We start from the raw sequence: 12,292 nt of genomic DNA on the forward strand, positions 1-12,292 counted from the left end.
TCAAAGGGTGAAGAGGTTGTGGGTGAAAGCTTAGGAGGCGTCTTCATGAAACTCACGGGGTGTGAATGGTCTGGGTTCAAGGCCCAAAAGTTGTCCTTACCGAATGGTCTGTGGCTGTGGCGGAGTAGCTTCACGAAACAGTCGTTGACTGAGAGGTTGTGGCGGACACTGTTCTTCCAGCCGACGTACGAACCACGGAAGCACTCGTTGTTCTCCTCCAAGTGGCTTAAGATTTCTCGCAATGTCAGCATGCAGTTTGGAGCCGACTGTAGATGAAAATAAGAAATGAAGTTATATTATTTAATTGATTTGTTGTTTTTATAAACTTATAACAGAAAGAACTCCGTGACATTAAACATTATTTAAAGCAGGTTTATGTACTGGATCGCACTAAATACCGACAACTCATGACCCCTCACGACAACAAATTTAAAATGCTATGCAGCACATTTTGAACATAAGTCAGCCGTTAAATTATGCAGAAGAGTCATATTATGCATCTAAATCACTTTCAAACTGTTGAAACAAATTTTTGGTGTCAGGACACTTCGTACCCAAGACACTTCGTACCTTTTCAAGGTACGAAGAAATGTTGGACACTTCGTACCATCTCAAGGGAGACCAGACAACTCGTCCGTCGGACAACTCGTCCGTTCGGACAACTCGACGGTTCGGACAACTCGACGGATAATTTATTCAACCGTCAGACAACTCGACTTGGGGTCAAGACAAGTCGACGGATGGCCGTGACTGGGGATCAGCGCGGGGTAAATAGCGGCGTGGGTTAGGTGATGTACTGACTAGCGACTTGGCAATGATGCAAGGGCGTTCCCCGTGGTAGAGAGTATATTATGGTGGGTGGGTTTACATCCGGGCAAACGGATAGTTGATTTTTTTTTTTTTTTTTTTTTTTCATGACCCCCGGCATTTTCATTGTTGTACCATAGAGCAATGATCGAGTTGTTATTTATTGTTGTTGGTAATAAAGTAAGTAATATTAAAACTTCTAATAATAGAGCTTTATAATGTTTTAATTATTTAATGTTTTAATTGACTTTTTTAAACCTTTTATTTTGAATAAATTGAAGACATCTGCTAGCTGGCTACTCTTAGAGTCATACTCATTGTCTGTTTCTTACACAAAGTCTCGAGATAGTCACTAACAGATGTTTCTTATGTTGAAATGTTCCTCATGGCATTTAACATTGTGTTGTCGTGAGTTGTCGGTATTTAGTGCAACCGACTTCGGGTGAGGCATGAATTAATACATTTGGTAATTATTACAGCACAAAAACTATATTAGCAAGCACAGTGCTCCTGTAGCTGTCTAAACATTTTATGCATGAAACATTTCTTAGATTGTGTATTCGGTTTCCAATAGATGAATTGCACATGACGTCATTCCACCGTCCTTAAAACAACTTTGAAAGTGCTAGTGTTACGCGCTGCCCACGACTCTCAGCCAATGACAGTCTTTCACGCGCGTGAGTGTTTCAGCAAAGATGGCGGCAAAGCCAGATTTCGATCAAAAAAATCGAATGGCTTCTAAAACCAAGGTAAACAATTCACATTTGGTTTATTTTATATCCAAATATCACATTTAACTTAACAGAACTTTTAACAGAATTAGCTGTTGCAAACAACTCACCAACCAAAAGGATCGATGGTATAAATGCAATTTTTTGTTGTTAATGGCCTCAGGTGTTTCGACCACTAGCAGAGTCTTTCTGTGGATTGGGGGGGGGGGGCAAGAGGCCCCTTACACAAAGTGCAAACCACACATTTTCTGCTGCAAACCGGAGTGTAATTAATAAATCTTGAATATTCTGAACCTCATCAAAATGGGGACCACAAAATTGACATTGCCCCCCCCCAGCTACGCAACAAGAGCGTTTGTAAGAAACGGATCATTATAAACGGTAAAACCAGGGAGGCGGTGAGGAATGCATGTTCACTGAACTGAGCTTTACCGTTGGCAGTTTCAAGAATTATTCACATTACACAACATCAAAGCAGCCTGTGTGAAACACAAGTCATGAGTCTCCAATCATATACCGTGCACGCAGTCACCTCTAAGTTTAACGTCAGGCTGCGCGATGTTTGCTCTATACTTACTCGCTACAAACACTCATTCAGTTTCTCCGCAAACGGTACGAAGTGTCCTGACACCAAATAAGCAGACACATTATATGAAATTCCAAATAATAAATACAACCTTGCTAAGATGTATTCGACAAGAAAGTGTTGTTGAACTTGAGCATAAATTGGGTGCAAATGTTTGAACTGCACTACAGTAGACCTTCCTCATTCATTATAAACTTGAACTACCAATTCGTTCTTACCTTGATCGCATTTTTGATCAGGTCCACGTACGAGAACGGCGCTACGATCCGCCGTCTGTAGCCAGGCCGTTTGATCCCTTTAGTGGATACCCTGGCTCCCGAACGCTTCTTAGAGCTCGCCCCGGTTGGCACGAGAAGGTCGGGCCTGTCCTTGAACGAGCTTAACGGCCCCCAATGCGGTTCCTGCCCACCGTCATCTTCCTCCGTTACCCCCATGAGTATATCTACCGGCTCCGTCTTGATGGACAACATAATTTACAGATAAGCTTGAAACAACGAATGCAGAGCGATAAACCAGAATATTGATAAACCAACAACTGATCATGAGAGCTGAGCAACTGGCTAGAACCGTAACATGCTGCTCTCCCAAACTCTGGCATTCTCCGAAATGCATTCAATACACCCATGAGTTGATCAAAAGACTAAAAAAGCCACCAGCCTTGTTAACCCCAGTAATTGTTTATTGTGGTCTATGTTGTGTATAGATAGCTTACAGGTTCGCCCTAGTGTGTTCCATGGTATTTGTTGTTGGTGCCGTGAAAACGACTCTCTTCTAATCAACTTTCTGAATGGTCTGTGCACTCATTCATTTTGATAACGTGAAAATTCATTGAAGCGTTCGTATCCTTTTATCATCACCTGGCTAGGGGCCATCAGCCTCTGGTATCTTCACGGGTTTGTTCTGGGGCTGCCAATGACCTGCGGCTTCATCAAACGTATGTTTGTATGTCCCTGACCGAGCTAAATTAATGTGGTCGAGGGGGTTTGCCAGTAAACGCAATCTACAGAAATTAGGACAATACAGCTTATTTTAAAAGGGGATAATTAAGTCCTGCGTTGGAGACAGGTTTCAATACTCTTTTGTTTTATGAATTGAATTAGATAAGGTGCAAAGGGAAAGCAGGGAGATTAAAGCTATAAGATACGTTGCTATACAATCCATTGTCCTACTTTGGGGGTGGAAGGGCTGTATATCTGATGTTATGGAAACACCTTTGTATACAAATGTGGATTACATCGGGTTATGTGAGCGTTGGGGGTTTAGTCATATGGGGTGTGACCCTTATAATTTGATTGAACATATTATTAAACCGCATTGGTGGACATCAAGTCTACCCATGGACAATGGCACACAAAAAAGATCAAACGAAAACGTAGCCAGCTTCTCCCTAACAACTAGTGTTGGTCGAATTGATGGCAAACTTTCTTTTTAAATTGCCCCTTTTCACACGATATAGCCGAGCCGGAATTCTTTTTTGTCTCGACCCTGTGATGAAATATTCCCACGCAAAGTCAACAGCAGATACTTTACTACTAAAAAGACTCGTGAAAATGATATTCCAAAAAGCCACAACATTTTGCCGTTTTGGATCAAGCACCCTTACGTTGTACGCATTTATTGTAAATTCAGGTCTCTTCTCAAAACTTATCTTATGTCACAGGTTTTCAATGACTAATTACGTTGTGTCTGTTTTTTCTTTGTGTTGTGTTTGGTTTTTGTTTTGTTTTTGGTTTTACTGCGCCTTGAACACCCAGCAGGGTGGACATGTGCGCATTACAAGTCTTATTATTGTTAAGTTCAGCAGCCCATCCAACAAGCAGTATTGATTGAGGCCAGTTTACCAAACCCGAACAAGACGTCTTGCCGTGATGATAAAGTAAAATCAAATGGACCTTTTGAATGTAGCAGCCAAATTGCACGTCTTCCATACCGAGGCTTGTCATCAGGAAAAAAATGTCTGTCTCCCAAACGTTATGATTAAAACCACCAAAAAGTGATCTATTGCATAACGCAAGATGAACAGGCTTAATGAAGTTGAGGTACTACGCGCAAGTTTTTATGCAAACAAAAACCCAGCTATAGCCTTATCGTTATATGATTTGCCTTTGTGGGTGTGGGGACATTCTGAGAATGTGACGTATGCAAGGGGTCTTCAACTTCAACCTCTTGGACCATAGTTCGAATCCCCCCGGAGCACTATATAGGTGAATTGATTCGTTTTCCCCTACGTGTGTGCGAAGGTTTTGCCTGTGTTCATTATGTGTCACCCGCCCCCATAGACAAACTGAAACCGTATCCTTTATGTGGGAACGTGTGGCAACGCTAGTCAAGTAGAGGCATAGGCACAATGCACGAATATAAATTGCTAAGCATGACATTTCTTCCCTGATAAAAACAGAATTACCGGCCAAATTTCCATTTGTTGCATATTATTGCTTGTTAATGGTATTCAGCTGTTGTTTGATTATCCTGAACATCACTGTGGACTTGGTCGGTAATCCCGTTGTTATCAAAGAAGAAGTTCATGCTAGGCACATTTTTTTTGTGCTTAGCAGCTCTATGAAATTGGGGCCCGGTGATTGAAGTCCTTGGCTTCGCAACCAGAATCAATCAACCAATCAACCAATCAATCAATCAATCAATCAATCAATCAACGACAAATGAAATAAATGATGAAAACAAAAATGAAGGCATAAGAGTGAAAAACATCATTAGGAAATCACAACAGTGCAAACGTCGTTACGTTTTACGCTAAAATACTCATTTATTGAACGATTTAGGAAAATGCGAAAAATGACAGTAAAAGTCAATATTGTCTCTGTTTGTGGTGACACAAAGTTGAGAAAAATTGGTTGTTGTTCTTGATTAAATAACTGATCAGCTCCTTCCTAGAAAAAAACCTACTCAATACGAGGTCAGGTCAGAAGGGAAAGAGCCCTTTCTAAACAATTATCAAATTGCGGAGAAAGCATTAGTTTCATAATAATCACATTCATTTGTAGTTATTCAGGTTTGTTTGTCTTGTTGACACCTTTATATATCTATTATATTTAATCTTTCAAGTTTCAGAGAAACTTAATATGAAAAAAAATCCAATATTTTGTCGATCAATAAACTAAAATGAGTACAATCCACAAGATAGTAACAGTGACTAAAACAGATGACATCGATTTTATGTATTTATATGAGCGGTAAAGCTTTTGAGACGATTTGTTTCATTACAATTACGACGAATGATTTAAAAGGGCAGGAAGACGTAAATATATATTTAAAGAAAATAAGGAATCGCAACCACGATTTCGATTTTAAACTACACTATTTAAAATAAAACTCCAAAGGTTACCGATACATCAGTCTGTTTCGTTCCGGTCATTTTTATGGTGCAATAAAGGGGATGGAACTTTCGCACCTGATGGGATCAGAAACATCAGACCGCATTATCAAGTGCCTTCCTGGCCCCAAGTCTGCCTTTCTTCATCACAGACTGTTTCTCGTTGATGGTTTTAAGGAGTTGTTTCTGCTCTTCGGTCAAACTCTTCTTTGTCTTCATGTGTTTCTTGGCCATCTTGCTTAGCTGGGTGGGCAGTTTCTCGGCGCCCCTCTTCTTATTGAATCCAAAACCTATAAATAAGAAATAAAAGGCCATGACAAAAATCAGAATTTGAACAAATTCATCCGTCTGATAGAAATAAAAATAAAAATAATTCCATTTAATAAAGGCAGTGGACACTATTGGTAATTACTCAAAATAATTATTAGCAAAAAACCTCACTTCGTAATGAGTAATGGGGAGAGGTTGGTAGTATGAAACATTGTGAGAAACGGCTCCCTCTCCAGTGACGTAGTTTTAGAGAAAGAAGTAATTTTCCACGAATTTGATTTCGAGACCTCAAGTTTAGAATTTGAGGTCTCAAAATCAAGCATCTAAAAGCACACAACTTCGTGCGACAAGGGTGTTTTTCTTCATAGTTACCTCGCAACTCCGACGACCAATCGAGCTCAAATTTTCACAGGTTTATTATTTTGTGCATAAAATATGTCGAGATATAGCAAGTGAGAAGACTGGTTATTGACATTATTTACCAATAGTGTTCATTGCCTTTAAAAAAAACCCTTTTCCGAAGGTTGGAAAGCGGGAATGCAGATTGTGGTTATCAAAGAGAAGCGTTTAAAGACACTGGACACATTTTATCAGTATTCTCACTTGGATAAAATACAAACGTTTGACTCAATATTGTTCAAAACAGTTGCAAGAGAATCATGAAAGTAAAAAACAAAACCCGGTGTTGCATTAATGTTGAGTGTTTTCAGATGCCTTATTTCACAGATTTCAGGAATTAAGTTTTGTATTATTTGAGTAAGATATTACCTCTTCCTCAAAAACTACGTTACTCCAGAGGGAGCCGTTTCTCATAGTGATTCATATCACTAACTATCAACAGCTCTCATTTGCCGTTACCAAGTGCGTTTGTATGCTAACAATTATTTTGGGGAATTACCAAAAGCGTAACATGTGGTTTTAACTAAAGATGCATTTTGTAAAATCTTACAACCATGCTACAATTTAGCAAGGTACCCTTGCTAAATTACTCTAGTGTGAAAGGGGCTTAATACGCGAGAAACTGCGTAGGGTCATTGATGATTGCGAAGCTTGCTAGTCTAGGCACTTCCATTCATCTAGTGCGACGATGCATTGAACCGAGAGAAGTATTTTACGTTTAGTAGTCATGGTTTAGGGCTGAACAAACAAAAACAAATTGATAAGAGCGGGATTTGAACCAACGGCCGTCCGGATTAACGTACCAGTCGTAATGGCAGGAGATTCTGTACGCCTTAGCTGAGATTCTGAGATTTGTAAACCCTAAAATGCTTCTACATGAGTGCGTTCGTTTAGCTTCCCTGGGTCGACCCCGGTGTGTGGCATTTTTTTTCCAGGGCGAACGTGTGCAGCTAATTACCCACGTTCGTCCTGGAAAAAAAACCGCCACACACCGGGGTCGACCCAGGGGAGCTAAACGAACGCACCAATTATTGGGTCTCAGAATTCATAACACCAACTACCTATCTTTCTGTAAGAATGTATATATACTAAGCTCCATAAGTACCTTGTTGGTAGATACGTGCGCTATCAACATTATTAATTATTATTATGAAGAAGTGTGTTTGTTCATACCATCGTGGATGCCATAGCAGCCAAGCCATTCGTCGTCACCGAAGGGACAATCTATGATACGATCACACGCCATCCACGTTGGGACCACTACGTCGGACAGGAGGCAGTAATGCAACAAGTCCTGGTCGAAGAAGGCTAATGGGAGGAGACAAAAACAATCGTGTTAGTCTTCCAAATATGTCTGATTTGTTTTTGAATAAAATGATATAATTTAGACCAATATTAAGAACTTTGTGAAGTTAACAACGAGTAAATGTACTTCTCCCTCGATCACTACAGTGACAGTAGTGGTTCAGGTGGAATTTCTACCATAGATCAAATACAGGAACGTTTTCTTTTCACAACTAGCTGAGAAGTTCCCCCAATTCCGTAAAATCTATACTCCATAATCTACATACAGCAAGTAGTATACACACATTCAAAATTTAACACGTTGATACAACCACTTTACCACGTAGTGCCTCAAATCATGATTATTGTTATTAACAACTGTGTGGTGAGTTTCTTTAAAATAAATTCCGGTTATAATGTTATTAATCAGGTTACGGGTCAATTTCACAGCTAAGCAGATAGTTATGCTTAAAAAACCTTTTCAACTAAAACAAAAATAAGCCGGATACCATTCACATGCTGTACACGTGTCATGGTAATTGGCTGGTAACCTTTTTCTGGTGAGCAATTTTTTGTTGTGCTTAATAGTTTAAAGGCAGTGGACACTATTGGTAATTACTCAAAATAATTATTATCATAAAAACCTTACTTGGTAATGAGTAATGGGGAGGGCTCTCTCTGAAGTAACCTTGAAAGAAGTAATTTTCCACGAATTTGAATTTAAGACCTCAGATTTAGAATTAGGTCTCGAAATCAAGCACTTGAAAGCGCAGAACTTCGTGTTACAAGGGTGTTTTTTCTTTCATTATTATCTCGCAACTTTGACGACCAATTGAGCTCAAATTTTCTTAGGTTTGTTATTTTATGCATATGTTGAGATACACCAAGTGAGAAGACAGTGTCCAGTGTCGTTAAATCATTACTATTGATACTCACGGTCACAGTTGGATTCGTCTTCTCCTTGGCTACAGTCTGTAATGCCGTCACACACCCAGGACGAAAAGATGCAGTCCCCGGAATAACACTGGTAATCACACCACTCGGAACCACCTACATAATCGGAACCGAAATTCCAGGAGAATTCGAAGCTGGGTAGGTCGCTATTACCAATCGACTCTAAAGAGAATACAGAAAGAAAAGAAAAAAAGTTCATAGATATACAAATAACTTACAGGGTTTACAGAAGGTAATGGTCAAAAACTGCTCATGAAATATTTTTCCATGAAATGCTTTACTTTTTGAGAAAACATTAAAGCAGTTATAGGCTGGGTTTTCCTGTTATTTTCTCGCGACTCCGATGACCGTTAGAGCCTAAATTTTCACAGGTTTGTTATTTTATATATAAGTTGTGATACACGAAGTGTGGACCCTTGGATAATACTGTTTACCGAAAGTGTCAAATGACTTTAAAGGCAGTGGACACTATTGGTAATTACTCAAAATAATTATTATCATAAAAGTCGTTTCTTGAACACGAGTAATGGGGACAGGTTGATGTATAAAATATTGTAAGAAACAGCTCCCTCTGAAGTGACGTAGTTTTCCACTAATTTGATTTAGAGACCTCAGATTTAAAATTTGAGGTCTCGAACCAAGCACATGAAAGCACACTTCGTGTGTCCATGGTGCGACAAGGGTGTTTTTCTATCATTAATATTTTTAAATAGTTTTTTCTTTCATGAATATCTTGCAACTTCGACGACCGATTGAGCTCAAATTTTCACAGATTTGTTATTTGATGCATATGTTGGGACACACCAAGCGAGCAGACACGTCTTAGACAATTACCAATAGTGTCCAGTGTTTTTAATACAACAAAGTTATGGCCTTGTCCGAATTAGCGGTTAAGGCTACGGATAGAGTTGAAGTATGGCGTCCTTAGCAACACACTTAACAACAGCCGTAGCCGTAGCTGTAGCTGTAGCCGCCAATTCGGATACGGCTCATCAAGTAACACATCTTAATTTGTTTTTTACTGGAAGATCTAGATTGGATCCTATTTTGTATGCAAAACTCGCTTCAGATGTGTTTGTTGGCGTGCAGTAGGCCTAAGAGGAAATGCTAAACAGGCAATATTACAGAATAGTTTTTTGAGAAATATGTAAAAAAACGATCACACAATTTTTTACATGACATCGATTCGAAAAAACACAAGAAATTGGGTTAATTTAATTCTAAAATTACAGCGCCCCATTAAGTAATATTTTATTCGACACTTTCTACCATCATTATCTTCAAACTGTGTGTTTTTATGTTAATCTGTGGACACTGTGTTTTGTGTCTTACAAAAATAGTCCAGCCGATTTCACGAAACTTTACGCAACTGCGTAAGTCCACTTGCGTAACGTTTATGGCGCAACTTACGTCATAAATGTTGCGCAAGTGGACTTACGCAGTTGCGTAAAATTTCGTGAAATCGGCAGCAGACCCTTTAAATAAAAGAGTAAGTGCTTCGTTCAAGCTTGTAATTCGAAAGAGTTCTCTCCCAAAAGGAAGGCCCACAACAGATTATAAAGACAAAAGAAAAGGAAAAAAAAAAAAAAAACAGGCAAAAAGAATAAAAAACACTAATGGTAAAAAAAATAAAATACAAATAATACTAATCAAGGGAAAGTAATTCTTTACGACTCGAATTTGGGCCAAATCATTCAACAAGTTCGAAATCGTTTTTTATTTTTCGTTTTGGACTGACTTTTCTTTTCCATATATTAATAAAAATAGTCTTATTCTTTGTCAGAGTTTTGGGAACATACAATTGTTCCAGCTGCAGCTCGAGTACAACTAAATTGAAGGCATAATTTAAAAAAAAAAAGTCAATAAATAAAGACGAGAGAGTAGTTTTAGGGGTGAATTTACCGTAGTTACACCCTTCTTCATCATCACCATGTGGACAATCAGTCCATCCGTCGCATTGCCAGTGAGCATAGATACAGTCTCCAGAATCGCATGTGTATTCACTCCCAGCCTCACAGCCACCTATTATAGGAATGAATCAAACATACACTGTTATAAGTCAAATCAGTACTGATTTGGGGAAATACTACACCGCAAAAGACTGGGGTGTTAAAATGATTCTTCCTGATCTCTAAGTGACAACACCAACATGGTGTCATAAAATTAACACCATGTTGGTGTTGTCACCTTTATAGAAACCACGAGAATCAAGTTAACATCCCAGTTTTTGCGGTGTACAAGGGAGGTCACGTTAGCCATGCAAGTTACGCGAGCAAAATGCCTAAGCGTGAACGTCAGAAAATTGTGTAGTATAGTATCTCACTTTTTGATCATAACGTGAACTTACGTACGATACGTGCAGACGTCATAAAGCGAGCAAGCAATAAGCCAAAAGTAGTGACGTCACTTAAAACGATTGTTTTTCTGACGTCTACGTTTGACATTATTTGCTTGCGTAGTATGACATGCATTTAAACCTCCCTACCTACATGAATTCCCCAAAACGCAAGATGTACAATAATTATTCATTAGTGGGCGAAAAAGCTACGCGAAACCTTCGTCGAGATGGTCACCAATAAGCACTTCCAGTACTTAGTGTTCATTATAAATCTTTGTTACCGGTAATCACTTTTGTTCGAAATTGGGTGAGCTAACCATTATTCACAACAACGGATTCAAACGATTTCATACAATCAAATCGGCTGATACAAAGCATCGTGTCTTTTTTTAGTTTTCAGTCATTACCATACTCGTATAGAGGAGGTCTACCTGACTCTCCGTGGCATATATTTCCATCGTCATTATTTGGACAATCTCTCCCACCGTCGCATACTAAGTCAGCCGAGATACAGTGTCCTGACATGCACAGCAAATCATCCACACCAGTAGACTTGACAAATTATGTAATGAAGAATTAGTAATGGCGAAGAATGCTCTCCTTTATAGGCAAAGTCATTGTTCTTGTTTAAGCACATTGCCATTTTTACCCTCGCCGTTAATAGTAGAAGCGTTTCTAGTCTTTCCCAAACCGTGAGGCTGGGTCAAGATTTTGTCTCTATCGATAATTAAGAAAAATCCAGAAGTTTACAAACATCAATGTTAGATTTAAATGGTACACAAACATCACGTTTAAACGAGATTAAAGGCAGTGGACACTATTGGTAATTACTCAAAATAATTGTTAGCATGAAACCTTTGTTGATGACGAGTAATGGGGAGAGGTTGATGGCATAACACATTGTGAGAAACGGCTCCCTCTGAAGTGCCAGAGTTTTCGAGAAAGAAGTAATTTTCCACGAATTTGATTTCGAGACCTCATATTTAAAACTGGAGGTCTCGAAATCAACCATCTGAACGCACACAACTTCGTGTAACAAGAGTGTTTTTTTTCTTCTTTCATTATTATCTCGCAAGTTCGATGACCGATCGAACTCAACTTTTCTCAGGTTCGTTATTTTATGCACATGCTGAAATACACCAACTGTGAAGGCTAGCCTTTGGAAATTACCAATAGTGTCCACTACTTTTAAATAACATTCCCGGTCAAAAACGGTTTCGCTTATTAAGTACCTGTTGATTCGCTGATGAAACATCCAAATTCGTCGTCCCCATCTGGACAGTCATCCATCCCGTCGCATTGCCAGTAACCTGAGACACAGCCTCCTGACATGCACAGGAAGTCATCCCCACCAGAACAGTTCACTAGATTTGGAGCAAAGTGGTAATGGCAAATAGGTAAAGGCGAAGATATCTATAAAATCAATGTAATTTTTCGTGTTTATGTAATGTTTGTACGTCAATCAGACATCTCACCACAAGCTTGTGCTTCTAGATGATGCCTCAATACTTGATAATAGTGAATTGTCCATTCTGCCTTGAAGAGCTTTAATTATTGGATCCCTTTTTTTATGAAGAAAAAATATTATTATG

The 12,292-nt window shown here is 39.0% G+C and overlaps 1 protein-coding gene across 1 annotated transcript in view; it reads right to left on the reverse strand.

The window, feature by feature from the left end:
* Positions 1 to 12,292, reverse strand: part of LOC139934516 (uncharacterized) — a 39,319-nt gene that overhangs the window by 14,868 nt on the left and 12,159 nt on the right. Inside the window, exons 6-12 of the mRNA XM_071928772.1 lie at positions 11,933 to 12,064; positions 10,265 to 10,384; positions 8,345 to 8,524; positions 7,298 to 7,432; positions 5,558 to 5,745; positions 2,343 to 2,579; positions 101 to 266 (exon numbers count right to left, since the gene is read on the reverse strand). Of these exons, the coding sequence (XP_071784873.1) occupies positions 101 to 266; positions 2,343 to 2,579; positions 5,558 to 5,745; positions 7,298 to 7,432; positions 8,345 to 8,524; positions 10,265 to 10,384; positions 11,933 to 12,064 (1,158 nt within the window). The remainder of the gene's footprint in view (positions 1 to 100; positions 267 to 2,342; positions 2,580 to 5,557; positions 5,746 to 7,297; positions 7,433 to 8,344; positions 8,525 to 10,264; positions 10,385 to 11,932; positions 12,065 to 12,292) is intronic.

The sequence above is a fragment of the Asterias amurensis genome, chromosome 3 (genome assembly GCF_032118995.1).
Source record: "Asterias amurensis chromosome 3, ASM3211899v1".
Lineage (NCBI taxonomy): Eukaryota > Metazoa > Echinodermata > Asteroidea > Forcipulatida > Asteriidae > Asterias > Asterias amurensis.